The following is an 18,712-nucleotide window of genomic DNA, read 5'->3' as shown; positions in this document are numbered from 1 at the left end:
TTGAGCCATTGGTACTACTGAACCCCACAATGTTACTGGATAATTTACAATATTCCTCTTATAAGTAAATCTGACTAAATTTGATTTTCAAATTAAATGTCTCCATTAGTTCTTTGATGTTGCTGGCTACTCCTTGAATCCGTTTCTTAAAAAATCACGGACGTCTGCAAATAAGATAGTTTCCATTCGATGTTTATTTAATAAAATTCCTCCATTTAAACCATTTTTCCACTAGTTAGTAGCTTCGTTAATATATATGTTAAATAAGGCTAACGGCAAGGGGTATTTCTGTTTAACATCTTGGTTTGTTTTTTTTGTCTCACGCCATTGTCAGTTACAATCTGCTTTAACGTAAACCCGAATCACTTGTATCAAATCCATGGAGTATCATTTATCTTACATTATTTGCCATAATTTGCTCAGAAGAACTTTATTGAAAGCTTTTTCGTAATCTAAGAATAGAAGAAAGTTGACAGATTGAATTCCCGCCTTTTCGAAAAATGAAAATATATATGCAGTAATAATGATAGCTATGATGGTAATGAACGTGATAATAACGAATTTTGAAGTTACTTTAAATAAATACCAGTGTTATAGACATAAGTACTCTTTAGTCGAAGAGAGGTCCTGCCATACATATAGCCATATTTTGATTATGGCGGATGTTTTCGATGCGAGTATTAGAGTAATGGCCGGCCCGAGGTGGTCGGTCGGTTGGTCGGACAAGAAGAAGAAGAAGTAAAGTGGAAGGAAGGCTCGTCACTCCCGAAGACAAGTGAAGTCAGTTCGAGGCGTGGGCTCTCGCTGAGTGGATGGTGGCTGTGCGTTGCCGTGGAGACCGCGAGCTCACGTGTTCTCGTGTCCCAGCATGATTTATCACCATGGAGACCACGGCGAGTGAAACAAGTGCCGATAAAGTTTGTGTGAAAGTGCTTCGCTTTATTCATCGTGATCACTTTTTTTTAAATACGTGAGCGTGATTTGTGAGTCAAGAATCGAGTGTGGACCCAACCCAGATGATACATCTCACTTTACCGATCCAGATTCTAATTTTCTCACTCTTTTCCACAAGCGATTTATGTCGTGTTAAGATCCTGCATTGAATTTTTTTTTTTTGTGTATATTAAGTGCCTGTTCAAGAATTCGACTCAAAACCTTCGACAGAAATTCCTCACTCTTCAAGCTTTAATAATATACAAGAAGAAGTTGTGTGCAGTGTTAACATTACAAAATACGGCTTTACTATTCTTAGAAAAGAAAGTTATTTCCATTTGTTCACTTGTTTCGATGATAACTCATATTTGCATACGGTTGTCTTCAACTGTCAATACAAGAGGTGTAAACGTTAAATTTTGTATTGACATTTACAATCGTTAATGTCAATTTAACCCTAAAGTTTTGTCGAAAACGCATTTTATTTCTTTTTTGTGTCCATAGTAACGGGTATTTGCTATGTAGTTTGCTCTCCCACTGTCTACAAAAAGCGGAAACGTTAATTTTATCGACATTTACTGATTCAATTCAGTTTTAACAAGTACCAATCTCAGTATTCTTATTCTATAAACTCCAAAGGAAAGCGCCTTAATTTGTTTGTTTCCACGGTAACTCGTAATTAGCTGTCAAAAAAGAAAGCGGAAACGTTAAATCTCTTTAACGTCCTCTTTGTAAATCTTCTTGTAAAAACGTGTTCGTTTTTTTTATACGTGGAGACATGGTTTGCATTCTGCTGCATTCATTTGTCAACAAATAAAGGAAACGTTAATACAAGAACTTAAGTCATTAGTATTTGTCGATTTTTATACATACGTAACAAGGAATGTATGTGAAAATCGTGTGCCGCTGATGCCGCCATATTTGACGCGAGTGATTTCGACGCCTGTACAGGACATGTACCAAAATGGCCTCCAAAGCGACAGTAGTGAGTACCAACAACAGCAATGTGCTCATGTGTCGACATTGGTGGAAGGTCTGTTGGATTTACGGCGACCAGGAAAAGTACTACAGACAACTCTACGGCCGGCGTACAACTTCCGCGGCGGCTGTGACTCAAGATACGGTCACGACGTCAACACTGACAACCACCACGACGACTATGCTGACGCTTCAGAGGCACGAAGATCAGCTGAGCCTCGAGGAGTGAGTATGGTTGCTGTCATACTACTATAGCAATAACCATGGCCATGTATTACTATTGAACGTAAATGGTAGAAATTCACTATGATTACTTGCTTTATTGCGCGTTACTTACTTACTTACAAATGGCTTTTAAGGAACCCGAAGGTTAATTGCCGCCCTCACATAAGCCCGCCATCGGTCCCTATCCTGTGCAAGATTAATCCAGTCTCTATCATCATATCCCACCTCCCTCAAATCCATTTTAATATTATTCTCCCATCTACGTCTCGGCTTCCGTAAAGGTCTTTTTCCCTCCGGTCTCACAACTAACACTCTATATGCATTTCTGCGTGCTACATGTCCTGCCCATCTCAAACGTCTGGATTTAATGTTCCTAATTATTGCGCGTTACTGCTTTTATTTTCGGAGTTGGTTCTGTGAGAAAATGATATAATGCAGCAGTTGGAAATTATTGTGAATTGTGAAATAATTGTTGGTTGTGGCAAAGGAAGAGGAAATTTGAGACGTATCTCTAGGAATACCTGTGACTGAGATTCTGGCTGACTATTACACTTTTGACCAATAAAACGGTACGAAAGGACGTCTTTCAACCAATCATGGCCGCTTATCGCACAATTTTGTCGCATCCCTAGCATTTGTTTAATTTTATCGCTTCCCTAGCATTTGTTTGTTTTTATCACTACCCTAGCATTTGTTTCTTTAAATCACACATGTAAGGTCAATTAAACAGTGTTCATGGGTTAGATAATAAACATACAATATATATATATATATATATATATATATATATAGTATGTTTATTATTTCATTGTTTGCCAACATTTCAAACTGCCCTGGTCTGGACGTCAAAAAACAGAAAATTACAAACCACTCCAGTCGATGCACAGCAGTTTCAAATATGACTCGCATTGGCATTCAAGAACAAGAATTAATAAAGATCACTGGTCATAGCTATACATCTTCCCTGAAACCCTATTTACAAATAAATTAAGAGCACCATTCGGAAATCCTGACTAAGTTGAGGAATAAACCATTTACATCAACGAGTTCCACTTCATTCGCGCACACGTCCAATATAACATCGACTGAACCACCAACCACTAAAACATTCAAATTTAAAAATTGTACTTTCAAATAATTGTTCCTTTCAAAATTATTCATGTTTATTTTTTATTTCATCATCCTTAATTAAAACTTTTCTTGTTTATTTCATCCCTAATTAAAACTTTTCTAACACTTGTTTATATTATTTAGGTTATGTTATAGCTTCTGCTATATGATATTATGGATAGTCACGTATTAGAGATTGTTTAATACTAAGATTTATTGAAAATCATCTGTCAAGTGACGTTGATTACTGGGATCCGGATAATTGAAGTGGAATGCAACTGTTTTAATAAAAATGAAACTGAAACAACAAAGCCTTCTTGACTAGTAACCGTCCACAGAGTTCAATGAAGATTCATAGTTGGCACAACTGATAACAAGAAACATCTAATAACATACTACTGCCATCTAGCGTAATATTTGTAATGTTGAGATGGTACAATAACACATTTGAAGACATTTGTATTTTCGTAAGTCAATTAATATTTTATTGTATTGGAGTACTTCATTACTTCTAATTTTATATTCTTTCTACTAATCGTGTAATAGTCAATTAAATCCCACACGAGTTTTGATTTTCTCTAGATAAATCAAAACTCTAGATAAATCAAAACCTCTAGTGAGATTACTGTTGACAAAACTTTTTTCTAACTGTACATCTATCATCAGGCAGTACATCTCACTTGACGATATATTGTGTCAGAGGTAGAACAATATTTCTGTATGCATCTGAAATCTGATTAGTGTAAAATGTAGCTAATCGGCGATGTATGCAATGGAGGGGGAAACGAAGTGGCCACGCTACCCCATTATCTTCTGGCCTAGTTGCCTCATGAGTGATGCCTTATTGGTGTTACTAATGTGGTTGGAGCCTGTCTTCGGACAGTTGACTAAACAACTACATGGTTGAAGAGGGAAAAAAAAAAACTTTATCTGCCCCCATGAGAATGTTTGCTTGTGAGAGTAAATTTTAAGCGCCTAGCCATTTTTGAGGGTTGCATTTTTTAATTTTTTTCTTTGCTACCACGTTGTCTTTCGACATTTCTGGTCTTCTCTTCTCGTAGTGGCTTAGGTATAACTCACTTCTGTGGTTGAGGCGTCTGGAAGGCGGAGTTACAGTTTTTAATTGTAGCCTATATCCCTGAAGTAAGAGCTTAAACTTATAGACAAATTCATTACTAGGAATTTTCTGATTCTACAAAAGAAAAGCATTTTCAATAATGTGATGGTGAATTTTGACAAATATTTTCTGAATATGTGTTATTATATAATATGTAATAAAAAGTGATTATCATTTTATAATAAATTGTTTCTGTTGTGATGGACACTTTTAATGTCTACCAGTTTTAATGAAACAGAGAATAATCTGTTATAATAGATATCCTGCGAAATAACGTTATAAAATTCTGTGCAGGAACATCGGGTGACTAGACGACTATCCTGGCGTAACTAATGCGGTTTGACCGATATTTTAATTTAAGATGGAATTCGTTAAATGAACGTCCTGCATTGTTAGATACAGCTGGTGCTTGTATGACACAAAATATCAGAGACGTATTTACAACTAAAAACTTGAGAAAGTTGGTAATTCTGGGAAACACTTCGTTGGGTAATTGATCTCGCGAGCAATTTCTCTCGCCCACATGTTTCAGTTTCTCTTGTAATTAAGTTCAAACTAGTTTTCTCTTTAACGAAATAAGAAAACACTGCTGTGTTTCCCTCATTCAGACCTTCATAAATACCGCATAGGAATAAGTTTTTGTTCAAATTATTTGTAGGGTTTCTAACTAATGTTGAGTACCTTGGAAGATGAGTTAAGGCTGGTTCACAATAAACCAGGAACGGAAACGACAAAGAGAACGAGAACGGAAATAATGTTAAAACAAATGTATTCAAATGTGACAGTTCACAATAGTTAATTGTGAATGCTCACATTTGAATACATTTATTTTAACATTATTTCCATTTTCGTTCTCGTTGTCGTTTCCGTTCCCGGCTTATTGTGAACCAGCCTTTAGCAGAGCTCTGGCTTACAATGACTGGTACAGTGCGATCCAGCAGGCATTAGACACGTAAAGTAGACCCTGAATTTATCAAAATAGGCACTAGAATCATAGATTTAGGCACCTAAAATATAATTTCAAGCAACTAAAAATACTATTTTATGCAGCTAAAATGTACTTTCTATCCACACAAACTACAACTATAGAAATGAATTTATAGCCTATGTGTATGAATTAATCAACCTATATTATATTTGTATTCTATAATTTTGAAATATATATTAGTCCTACTTTTCACGTGCGATATTATTCTTCTCTAGTGTTAATATTATATTATATAATTCCATTGCCGCTGTAATTATATTTTAGTTCCTATTTTATTTTACTTATTTATTTATATTATTATTATTTTTTATTTTAATATTATATCTGAACTGCGACCGAGCACGAGCGCTGCTCATTCGGTCTCAAATTTTGTTAATACTACTGTATCTTCTTTCTATATTGCTTGTATTATCTTAGTTGTATTTCTCTTTGTTTTGTTTTGTAATTATATTTCTTTATTCTGTATATTTTGTAATTATATTTCTTTATTCTGTATATTTGAATTTAAATAAATAAATAAATTAAACTTACATCTTGCAATTTTGCAGGATTTATAAGTAGTACAAAATTTAATTAGTGAGTATTAAGCATTACGGTATATAGTGACAAAAACACTAAAAAAATATTGCGGTTAGAAACTTTATTTTTGTTAAGTCTTAAATTAGTAATACCGGTACGTAATTTTTAATGAATTCATCGGTCTCATTGCTCTAAGGCTGCTAATACATAAGTCCTCATATTACAGTTAAATTAATAATTTACCAATGAATTTACAATTAAAACATTTTTCATAATTGGCATTGCAATACATAACAACGTTTTTCTCTCATTTTGTATTGTGAAACTTTGCTTTTTCTTAGACAGAAACATTTTATAAGCGAAAAAAATTCTTCTCAATGATACCGAAGCAATGGATGCATATTTAAATCTAGCAATATTTGTCATGCTGTTTCTTTAGGGAGAACTACACCCTCCCGATTCATCACATTCCTACTGTCTACTCTAGTGATTTCTTCATTCCTACAACCAAATTATTACAGGATATTTGAACCATACCCACTCTATGACATTCAAAACTTTCTCTTTCACTGCTACACGAAAAAAAAAAATACAAACGTAAGAAATATAAATAGGCAATTTTAGGCTCTAAAACCTTAAAAATGGGTCTCAGTCGGCAAAATAGGCATTTTAGGCACCATAAAACCGCTTCCAAACGTTCATATTTTATATATTTTATATGAAGATATTTAACTAGTTTTAGTGTATCCCTCCAGAAAAAGATAGGCATTTAACCTAAAATCCGAGATATAGGCCTACTCATAAGCAAGGAAAAATGAAATACATGCAAAGAACGATGGACTTTTTACAATTTCCTTGAAGACGATGTATCCAATTAGAAAAGTGGTCTGAAACACAGAATCTCACGGTTCTAAAGCAGTATTCTACCTCAGGATAAACTTATTAGGTATAATGTTAACACAACTGGTAAATGTGGAGCGTGATTTTCTTACTTGTTTGGTAATACTCTGCGGTCAGTAGGTACCGTGCCCTACAGGTTCCATTAAGGCCTGTTTGCCGTACAGTGAGAATTGTCCCGCTGCAGGAATCCCATCAGCGTTGGCCATGTGGTGTGAAGACTTGATTCCACCAGTTTAACGGGTCGCGCTTCGCACTTGTTTGTAAACAGTTGACGTGCCAACATGCGGCGGACCGGCTTTATGGCTGGTCAGCTTGTAGTCCTATTGTGTGACGATGTTTGGCGTTTCAACCTGTCACTAGTTGGGACAACTTTGGACAAGGAATGACGATAATGTGGGAGCTACGAATTTCATTAATTTTGATTATTCACGCCTGTGCTGCATATTTATGCAAAGCGTGATGATAGGTAGTAGCAATAGAAGTAGCGTGCCTATTGACTTACTTTACAGTACGCGGCAATAGAAGGCGTTCTTAAGTAGATACGCAAAAGGTTGCTCATTACACATACCTTCTCGTTATACGTATTACATGCAGGGTGCAACTAGCACTGAGGTAGTTCCGATGTTTTCGGAAGTGAAAATCATTTAATTTATAAGCGGAGTACGAAGGGAACTACCTCAGCGCTTGTTTAGTCCAGTTCTAGTTCGTCTCTGTGATTTTTAAGCAGCGTAATGCTATTTAATACACGATCAGTGTTGTAGAGCAGATGCATTATACGGGCTAACCTCCTGATTGGTTGATTGGTGTGAATGTTACTGTCATTATGGCGTTACAATCGATATCAAGTCTGTTTCTAACCTCTAAGTAGTCACCAAAGTCCTACTTGCGAGTAGGGCCTCTGAAGTTATGAAACTGAATCCAATTCGTCATATCACAGTCTAGTATATACAGTCGCGAAGCTCAATACGTAGTAAATATGCAAACATTAGATAGTCGCTCACCACTAGGATCGCTAATATCGCCTCATTACAGGCAATGCAAAATAGTACCGTCACAGTCTATTGTTTCTAGCACCCTCAAAACTCAAACTTCGTGACTGTATATAAGTAGACTATGGCCATATGTTAGTGCATTCTACCTCACCCAATTCTATCTGTACTGTGTTCAGTGCTTTTACGCAAAGTGAGAGCATCAGTGGACTGGCTTTGTCAGTGTGTTATTCGGAGTGTCTCAACGTTTCACAAAGTCTTCAAATATGAAAATAATCTCAGAAAACTTAGCTATAAGGATGAATGGGAAGATAAATATTTATTTTGTGTTAATGAGAAGAATGTTACGATTTAATTTGTTCTAAGATTATTAAGGCTTTCTTTACAATATGAGGCGACAATACCTGTCACAAAAACTATCATACAAATACAGGGACATCATTTTATTTTACTAACATTTCTAACATTAACCTGGCTATACCTTTGGATTAACGGTTGAGAACCAGAAACACCGTTTGCTACCCCCTTCCACGACTGGAGTTCGATGATACTGGCGTAAAATACAAACAAATCACTTTACTAGGTGTAGGAGGAAAGAAAAGTAGTTCATCCATTTACGTAAACTATGAAATATCGTGAATTTGAGTTTGATAATTTTCATTAGGTTTTTGTTTAATCAAAATACAATACTGTATTAACAATAAGTGTTTTTACTCACGAACTCAGCTATACATTCGGACGTATTCATTATGCAGTGTATATTATACTGTCTACAGCACATTAGCGTACAATATAGAGAATTAAGTTAAACTGAAAAATAATCATAATATGGATATTTAAATACAGTTTTGAAAATGTGTGTCTGTTCATTTCGATGCAGTCTCCAGTTCTTTTGTGCATATTATCTCACTATAGAATATTGTAGCTATTCCAATTACCAGTTTCGTCCTCCGTACTAGTAATTCGTATTGAATTAATTCTGTACCTACTCTTTTATAGAGTACCTTACGTACTGTAAATTCAATCTTCACTTCTGCCCGATCCGAAAAGATAAAATTACTCCGACATTTTATCTACTGTCCGTCCAAGTGGTTTTGTCGCAGTTAATTACTTAACGAGACCCTTTTATATGTTATTTTAAACAGTCGTATAATATTACGTAAACTCCAATTCCTAACGGAAATTAACGTTTTCAGAAAAGAGCTGAAACAACCCAGTCACTAACCTTTACAGACGGGAGAGTAGAAGCGGTGGGGGGAACCGAGATGCGACGTAGGCAAACGGACGACATTACCTGTGCGAAAATATGATTTAATATTGAAAGCTCTTTCGACACTGGAAAATGCGAACATATTTATGGAACGTACTATACTCACTGACTGAGTACTGTTTACGCGCTATGACCGTAAGGCGACTTTGACTGCATACACGACCTTGGTTCTGTGTGATGGACGGTTGGAAGTTTACTAGTAGAGGGGGTGGGAGTGAAGTACATTAAAAAACTCAGGTACAACAAAAATTGAAGTAAAAGTAAAATGATGCCCCTGTACAAGTTAGTTAAACATTTTCTAAATTCTTTTCTAAATTGTAATGTCCTTCCATCGTGTCCTGCATATAGTACGTGTTGACATTATAGTATTTTTTTAGGGAAAATGTGTACAAATATTTTGAGAAATTTGAAACACAAAAATACAAACAAAAGTGATTAAAGTGTCCACTTTCTTAAACGAAAATAAGCTGCTGGATAGCTATGTTCTCGGCTGGAAGATTGGAAAAATCAATGAAGCCTTTTACAGAAGGAGGATGTGTGAAATCTTACTGAAATTACTCTGTTCAGATAAAATGGACAATCGTAAACAAATAAAATTCTCTCCAGACACATTTCAGAGGCGGTTAGTCAATGTTGCAAAAGTTATGGAAACTGAAATAGAAAATAAAAATAACCAATTTGAAGCTTATTCCCTAGCATTCGACGAAAGCACGGGCAGAAATGACAGAGTTCAGTTAGGTATCTTCAACCGAGAAGTTAATGAGGATTTTTCTGTGTCTAAAAGTATATCTTTTGAAGTTGTTATTTAAACACATTAGCAGACCATTGTCGCAGTCCTCTTTTGCTGACAACTGCTGACATGAGAGCCTCTCCCTTCTCCTTTCTCTTCGAACAGGTCGCTGTGTTAGCGCGTAGCATTTTATGCACTAAACACGATGTGCTGTTTGAAGACCTTTGGTCTATAGAATACGGCAGGTATCACTTATACGCCATAGCAAAGAGAATGTGACGCAGATTGGCTCTGCGAATGAGCGTCAATTTGTTTGTTTGTTTGTTTTTTTTTTTTTTTTTTTGTGGTGGTAAAAGTCTACTTTGCGTGTATTTTTATGTGTAGTACTGTTATATTTAAAGAGATATTCAGTTGTGCATTAAATATTAAAGGTAAAGGTAAAGGTAAAGGTAAAGGTAAAGGTATCCCCGTAACATGCCATGAAGGCACTTGGGGGGCATGGAGGTAGAGCCCCATGCTTTCCGTGACCTCGGCACTAGAATGAGGTGGTGTGGACGGCACCACGCTCTGACCGCCTTTTACCCCCGGGAAAGACCCGGTACTCAATTTTATAGGAGGCTGAGTGAACCTCGGGGCCGTTCTGAAAGTTTGGCAACGAGAAAAAATCCTGTCACCACCTGGGATCGAACCCCGGACCTTCCAGTCCGTAGCCAGCTGCTCTACCAACTGAGCTACCCGGCCGCCCTCATTAAATATTATAGACCTAATTTAAGCTCGTAAACATGTGGTATTACAAAAACAACCACAAGCAATAGTGTCTAAAAGTAACAGTATGTCAGAACTCAACCCCGTAGTGCCAAGTACCGGGTCATCATTTTATTTTTACTAACATTTCTAATATTAACCTGACTATACCTTTGGATTAACGGTTGAGAACCGGAAACATTGTTGTTACTCCCTTCCACGACCGGAGTTTGATGGTACTAGGCCTAGTATAAAATACAAACAAATCACTTTACTAGGTATAGGAGGAAAGAAAAGTAGTGCATCCATTTACGTAAACTAGGAACTGTTACGATTTTGAGTTTGATAATTTTCTTTAGATTTTTATTTAATCAAAATACTGTACAGTATTAACAATAAGTGTTTTTACTCACCAACTGAACTATCCAGGCGGACGCATTCATTATGCAATGTATAATACACTATCTACAGCACATTAGCATACATTATCGAGAGTGCATTTAAATTGAAAAATAATCAAAATCTGGATATTTAAACAAATGGTTGGTAATGATGGCACAGACTTCAGTTCTTTTGTGTACCTACATATTATCGAAAACGTTTTTAAGCATATCTTCTGAAATAGAATGTAACTTATTGTTTTTTTTAATGTAATTCTTTAATTCTTCTATTGCTGTAGGATGTTCAACAAACAACTGTTTTACAGTAACCCCAAAAGAAATAATGCAAAGCACTCAAATCAGTCGACATGGGGGGGCATAATCCTGTGCCTCTTGAAATAATTCTGTACCTACTCTATAACAGAGTACAGATGCCTCAAACTAGCAAGCTGTCTCGTTCGCGCAGGCGCATAGAGCACTTCTCCCCTACCACTGTCCGCCTACTGCTGTGCACTGTGGACTAGAACGGTACAGCTCAGTTCTAATAACAGTTGAGAAGGCTGCATAGGGAGGGTACATCTTGAATACATTGTCAAGAGGTCAACTTTTCAGATAATATGACTATACCTGGGTATCGGAGCCTAGGTGGGCCCCCTCCGTTAGCTCTACTACTTCTCCTCTCCAGGCAGCTTCCTAGTTTGAGGCATCTGTACCTTACTTACGTACTGTAAATTCAATCTTCACTTCTGTCCGATTCGCACAGTTAAATTTACTCAGACTGCTATCTACTGTCCATTCAGGTAGTTATGTCACAGGGACGTAAAAAGGGGGGGGGGGAATCACGTGACAGTTACGTAATGAGGCCCTTTTATTTAAATTATTTTAAACAGTTGTATAATATTACGTAGACGTCCAATTCCTAACAACAGATGTTTTCAGAAAAGAGCTAAGACAGCCCAGCTACTGACCTTTACAGAGGGGCGAGCAGAAACGGGTGAAAAAAACCGGGATACGACGTAACCAAACAGACATACAGTACCTGTGCGAAAATGTGATTCAATAATAATGCTCTTTCTTCACTGGAAAATGCGACCATATTTCTGGAACGTACTATACTCACTAACTCAGTACTGCATACTGTGACTGTAAGGCGACTTTGACTGCATACGCGGTCTTGATTCTGTGTTGAGGACGAGCAAGGTTTACTAGTAGAAGGAGTGGGAGGGAAGTACATTAAAAAACTCAGGCACAATAAAATTTGAAGTAAAAATAAAAAGATGTCCCTGTACAACAAGTGCTTGCCTACTAATAATATTGCAGAATCTAAGAATGAGCAGATCCTGTTTGTAGAATCGGGTCTCGTACGATACAAAAAATGCGAGAGAGATTGGGTCTTCTTGTAATGAGGGTGGATTTCTTGTTTTGGATCATTTATAAAAAACAGTAATCGGCGAAAGGAAAAATTGTGGACTAGATCGGAGTATACAATCATTAGGATCAATAGATCCTCTAATTCTGCCAGTAAGTCACATGTCGGGATATTTCTGTTGTGTAAGTGTTCGTAATAATCTGCTTCCCGCAGTTTCAATATAGTGGATATAAAGCAAATTTAACTAGAAATAAAATTTTGGGCCACTTATACCGATATTTTGAATTATACAGTACTGTTTTGAAATTACTTTTATGAAATAATAAATAATCGGGAAATTATCCATCAGAGCAGAGTTACTAAACTTATTATATCATAGAGTGGATCGGGGGAAGATGCCTGATTTTTTTCTTTGATTGAAAATTTAAGATACTGTTCATATAGTTTTCAATTTCTTATTGAAATATCAAAGTCTGGAAGGTATTTTGAAACTATATTTTCGGTACAAAACAGAAAACATTAATTACCTTCTTTATAGATACAGTTTTCTTCTTACCTGCACTGTAGGCATCTTTCCCTGATAGTCGGGTAAGATGGAAAATGCAATTAAAACATTTACTGATACACTTATTTTACCTGAACTTGGTTTGATACATGTAAATAACAAAATTGACTTAATCTAAAGCTCGTGGACTCTTTCTCACTCGTTTATCACTACTTATGTACAAAGTCATTGGACATATTTTATTGTCGTGTGCAAGACTCGTGAAAGCACTTCTTGCACACAATGAATTCAATCCAGTACATTTTTGTCATCCTTTTTAGGAGGCGTTTAAGGGTACGGTAAGAAATCTCGTATGCTTGCGATGCTCTAAAACAGTTCATACCCTCTGTTATAACATGTTCCATCGCAAGTTGAAGACTGTCCTCAATCCAATGACTTCTATCAGAGGATCTTACGCGATATTTACACATTCTCTGCAATAAAACAAAAAATAAAACTCTTGCAACGAAGTGCCATTTTACACCGAAAAAAAAGTGATCATCTTCCCCAAGTATCAGGGTAAGATTTCTAGTGCTGTGACGCAATCTAAAATGGCGGAACAAGGTCGTTGGTTGTAAACAATACAAACTTTAGAACCTTTACTACAGTATCCATTACAAAGGTTTGACAGTTATTACGAATTCAAAGATGTATTAAAATTTTAACATACCTTTGCAATTATTTTATAGCAGAAAAATGAGCTGTTTCCTTGCTTTTCTTCTTCTCACAAGAAGAACACGTGGCAAAATGAGTAGCTTCCACTCTACAAACATTCAACTGTCTCAGTGATCATGAATACATGCGTGTGGCATTCTCTCTTGGAAGAATATGAAACTACAGGGAAATAAGCATCTTCCCCCGATAGTCATCTCCCCCCGATTCACTCTATTACTATTTTGGTGTAAGTATGGATTTAATATAATTTTGTGTTGTTTTAAGTGAAAATAAAAACTATATTTTATAAGCATATTTTCAAGGCAAATATACTAATACAGAATATAAATAAAACTTTGTCCAAGAGTTTGGAGGACATTATCAGATTTATTTTTCTTCGTACTCCTCCTAAAATAAGGTAGAAGAGGACGGATAGTTTTTATTTTTTGTTGTTTTTATTGTGAACTGTAGAGTTGAGCGGTCTTCTTTTCCGAAATGACATCATGTGGTACTATAATCTTGTAGTAATTGTCTACGGAGGTTTAAAATTGTTTTCTGCACGTCTGCAGCGAACGACAGAGAAATCGTTCACCTGCGGATGTATTCTTTTACGACCCGAAACAACCTGCTGGTCGAAGACAAGCAAAAAATTTCAAGATAATTACAAGAAAAAAATCTATATCAGAGATTCCATCAAAGGACGGACGTTAATTCCGTCACACTTGTAGTTTATTTCGTCATAAAAACAAATGAGCAGAGATTGAAGAAGCTTTCGTCCTTACTTAATTAACTTTTCATTTTTTTTTCTTAAGGAATTTTTCTGTGAAAATATTCGACTCTGTTATTGATATTAATTTGTGATTTTTACGGCTGTTGTTTGCTCATATCAGATATTGTTTAATTAGTTTGTTAGGGAATATTTTTCTTCAGCCACGAGAGTTTCATTTAGTTAGCATCTCAGGCTATAAATTTTGGTACCAAAAAGAAGAGCCGACCGCCTTAATTTCCTGTGCGCTTTGCATTGTAGGTAAAAGGTTTTGCAGTATAACAACTAATTAAAAATATAGTTTGTTCCTGTTGAATGTAAAACTGTTTGTCATGTCAGGAAGGACTTAACGTACTCGATGTGTTCACTTGGTTACCGATTGACTACTGTACATCTGTCTCTGCATGTGCTAATGGCTTCCATTTGAATTGCTTGCCCGTGATTACCCATTCTGTAAGGTTTTATTGAAATTAGATCGATAATGTGTTGTGCAAATTACTCTTCTTTCATCTGATACTTGTTTCTTTAATGTTTGGCATTTTTCACTCTTTCTCGACCCGCTTTTAATGAGCTGTTTTAATTAGTTATTTATCAGTTAAATTATTTGATTAACAAGTCTCTGGCAGTCATGGCTTGTATCTACTATGCAAATGGATAGATCAGGAAGCGATTTAACCATAGGGACCTGCATAATTAACATTGAGTCACTCAAGTGCATTGGAAATATCCCGTACTCTACTTATCTAAAGATATTTCGAACTAAGGAAATGACGTTCATAAAGAAGTCCTGTAAAATACAGTAAGAAGAGCTTTCAGCGCTGTTAGGCCTAACTTTTCCATATATCAGCTATTGATAAAGTGGTGCAGACAAGATGGACACATGACGGTCTTTTATTTTAGCTTGGAAGTCCAGAAAAGTTTTTCCTCAATACTTTTGCTACTGCTCATGTAATAGGCTATAATAATAATAATAATAATAATAATAATAATAATAATAATAATAATAATAATAATAATAATAATAATAGTAATAATAATAATAATGATGATGTTGATGATGACAATAATAATAATTCATTCATTCATTTAGTGTTCTGCTCAAGGGCAGGTCTTTCACTGCAAACCAGCTTTCTCCAATCTTTCCTATTTTCTGCCTTTTTGTTTTCAATAATAATAATAATAATAATAATAATAATAATAATAATAATAACAATGATAATAATCATTATCATAACAAAATTTTAAAATATTTCAGTCATTACTTTATTATTTTCATATCTAAATTTCACGGGATACTTCGTACTTCAAAATCGCTGATCAATTAGATGTGCAGTACTTTTTCTTTATTATTGTCTTATCATAGTTTGAATATCGAATAATTTTCCAGCCGAAGACTTCTTGATTGGAGAGACTCTCTTGACTTGTAGTCATCACGATATGAAACTACTGCTTCAAATAATACAAACAAAGCTAAAATGTCTGTCTTTCACGTCGGAAATCCAAGTTTCAATCCCAGCGACTCCAAATAGAATTTATGGTGCACCAGAACAATGTGTGCCACATTTTCCTGGAATAGTCCTGTTTTTTCTAGGCCGCCATTTCTTCATTCACTGTTATAAAATGAAATGGATAAGATCGTACTGTGGTGCGCCCACGGATTTCATGATCGACGGCAGATTTGAAAGAAATATTACTCCTGCATCTTATGATATCTTATAGTAATAATAATAATAATAATAATAATAATAATAATAATAATAATAATAATAATAATTGCACATCCATAAGTATGGAAACTGGAAAAAAAATATATATGTAAGTTAGGGAGTGAAACAAGGTTGCCCTTTATCCCCAACACTTTTTAACATTTATATTGACGCAGTCATTCGTAAATGGTAAAGTATACCTTTTAAGAATTGTATTATTAATAATCGCATTTTAAATACTATTTTGTTTGCTGATGATCTGGTTATTTTTAATGATTCGGAAGACGGTTCGAAATTAACAACAAATAAACTTATAAATAAAATAAAAGAATATAATTTAAAGATATTAGCCAAAACCAAAACTATGGCCTTCATAGGTAAATACCACTTAAGAGCTAAAATAGTCATAGAAGCAAAATAATCGAACAAAATATCTCCTTCAATTACCTAGGGTGCAATGTATCATACTGCCAGAAAAACGATATAACTTATAAAGTGAATAAGTTCCAAGGACACACAACTTAAATTTTATAAAGTTATGTCAGTCCCTATGCTCACATACGGCAGCGAAAACTGGATTTTGAATAAATCAGACAGAAGGAAGATAAAAGCTGCAGAGATGAGATTTTTGAGATAGGTTTGCGGGGTTTACTCTCTTAGATCATAAAAGATCTGAAGACATACGTGATGAACTTAAGATTTTTAACTTCGATGATAAATTATTATAATGTAAAGAAGACTGGAAAGAACATATTGAACGTATGCATGAGGACAAGTTCCCAAAATTACTTTCGAACTATGCGGAGTATAGGTAGACCTTAAAATAGATGTGAAGATCAATTTCTCTGAGAAGGAACGGGCCAAATGGCCCAAACCTTGATGACGATGATGATATTTTTTAATCTGACAGCTGAGGCCAGTAGACCTTATCTTCCGTACACTCTCACAAAATAATAACTCAATTATAGTCGATGGGATTCGAGCTAGTCTTTGTGTGCTTGTCACAGTCGTAAGCTCATACACCATGAGTTGAATAGAATGTTGCAAAAATAATGTTAGTTTAGTTGCTAAGGAAAATAGGAATATAATTATCAATATCTCCATATATTAGACTGGTTGGCCAGTTTCGTCTCCATGAATTTGAAGCATAGGATGGTTCTTCCAACGCATCTTGGACGTCTCTGAATCGTCTGCTTGTTGGCTTGCAATTATTTTGTTTGGGATCCTGTGTGACGGTATTCTCTCTATCCCTAGCCTATGAACTAATTTGTTCCGTATGTTAGAATTTTGTTTCAAATACTGGAATATAATGTATGTTTATCTTAAGAATTATATTTCTTCTTCCTCCAAGCTTAGGTCCGAGATTATTGTTTGAACCATCGTTTTCTTCATCTACCTTTTGCCTATATTTTGTCCCAAGTGAATGTTATAGTATTATTTTCGGTAATATACGTTCGTACGGGATCCACCGTCGATATATGCATTCTTAAATATTTTCTTCCCAGTTTCAGATATTTATATAATGCATTATGTCTTCGTTTTTCATGTCATCTCTTCCTGATTCTGCAGGAAACCTATATTCATTTCATGATATCTACTCTAATGTATTTTTCGAAGTCTATATAACTGTCGTAATTTCGTAGTCTTTCCAATAATTGATTCCTTATCCAAAATAATGACTTCATGTCATGAAAGTAAATTATCAAATTAATTTGCTCAAAATTATGTTGCATCATTAAACTTGTAGTTGCGTCTATCATTTTATAAAGAACGTGTCAACATGTAAATTACAAACAGTAGGCGATGTAATGAATTTGTCTCACTCTCATGTTAATATTTTATAATTTAATAGTAATATTTCATATCTTTTGTGATTAATCGGTCTACAAACTTGCTCGAAAGAACCCTCTTCATCCTGACATAGTTAAGTACTCAATGCCGGGCGGAATGTAGAATTATTTTATTTAACAGAACTTTTAGAACGACCTTGGAACCAGCCACCTTCTTACACAACTAGCAATTGTGAGCTTGAGCGGTGATCTGTACCTTAAATTTAAGTTCTTGAAGATACGTATTTTACGTTATTATTTTTACAAAAAATCTTGATTGTCAATAAAGTAAGGAAAACAATTGAAGGGTTTTTTGAAAAAAAGAACCATAGTCCAAAAAATGCAAATTTGAGATATTAAACATGTGGTGAGCGTATTGTAGCGGCGATCTACTGAATTAGTTGTTAGTTAAAAAAAAAACATCATAGTCCTATGTTATAAGTAGGTGTGGAAATTTTCAGTGGCTTTCATAAAACAACCATAGTCTAAAGACTCTTTTTGTGAAAAGAGCCATTGTCGAGGACGATGATAGCTTTTCTTCTGGAGAAAAGGTGATGGAACTCTGTGTAGAATATAATATAACGGACAGGGAGATGATTAATGTCCAGCGTACGGGAATTTTGTCGTTTTAACCTCCTTTTCGTCCAACTTTAAGACTTTCAAGACCTAAGCGGAATTCATGTTAAAATATAATTTCACTGTATTAGCATATTTCTCGGTTCCATAATGAAAAATACCAAAAAGAAAGTGCCGGTATGCCGTAAAAGCACTGGTTGTATTAGTTACGGAGTCATCTTTAGGTGCAGAAGTAACCTCATGGAAGAAAAGTAAGCAACGAAAGGAGAAGAAACAGGATATAATGAAGGAAAAGAAGATTAAAAGAGAGGCACACTTCAGCCACAACTGAGTATATTTGCTTAAAACAACCATTGTCCACTGTTACCTGCATTTACATATGTAT

At 35.2% G+C, this 18,712-nt stretch overlaps 1 protein-coding gene across 1 annotated transcript in view; it reads left to right on the top strand.

Moving 5' to 3' along the window:
- The first annotated feature begins 804 nt into the window (after positions 1–804).
- Positions 805–18,712, top strand: part of LOC138699929 (protein espinas-like) — a 534,949-nt gene continuing 517,041 nt past the window's right edge. Inside the window, exon 1 of the mRNA XM_069826128.1 lies at positions 805–2,136. Coding sequence (XP_069682229.1) covers positions 1,898–2,136 — 239 coding nt within the window. The 5' untranslated portion in view covers positions 805–1,897. The remainder of the gene's footprint in view (positions 2,137–18,712) is intronic.

Source organism: Periplaneta americana, chromosome 5, assembly GCF_040183065.1.
Source record: "Periplaneta americana isolate PAMFEO1 chromosome 5, P.americana_PAMFEO1_priV1, whole genome shotgun sequence".
NCBI lineage: Eukaryota > Metazoa > Arthropoda > Insecta > Blattodea > Blattidae > Periplaneta > Periplaneta americana.
The sequence above is the reverse complement of the archived record's forward strand: the minus strand, read 5'-3'. Positions and strand labels throughout refer to the sequence as shown.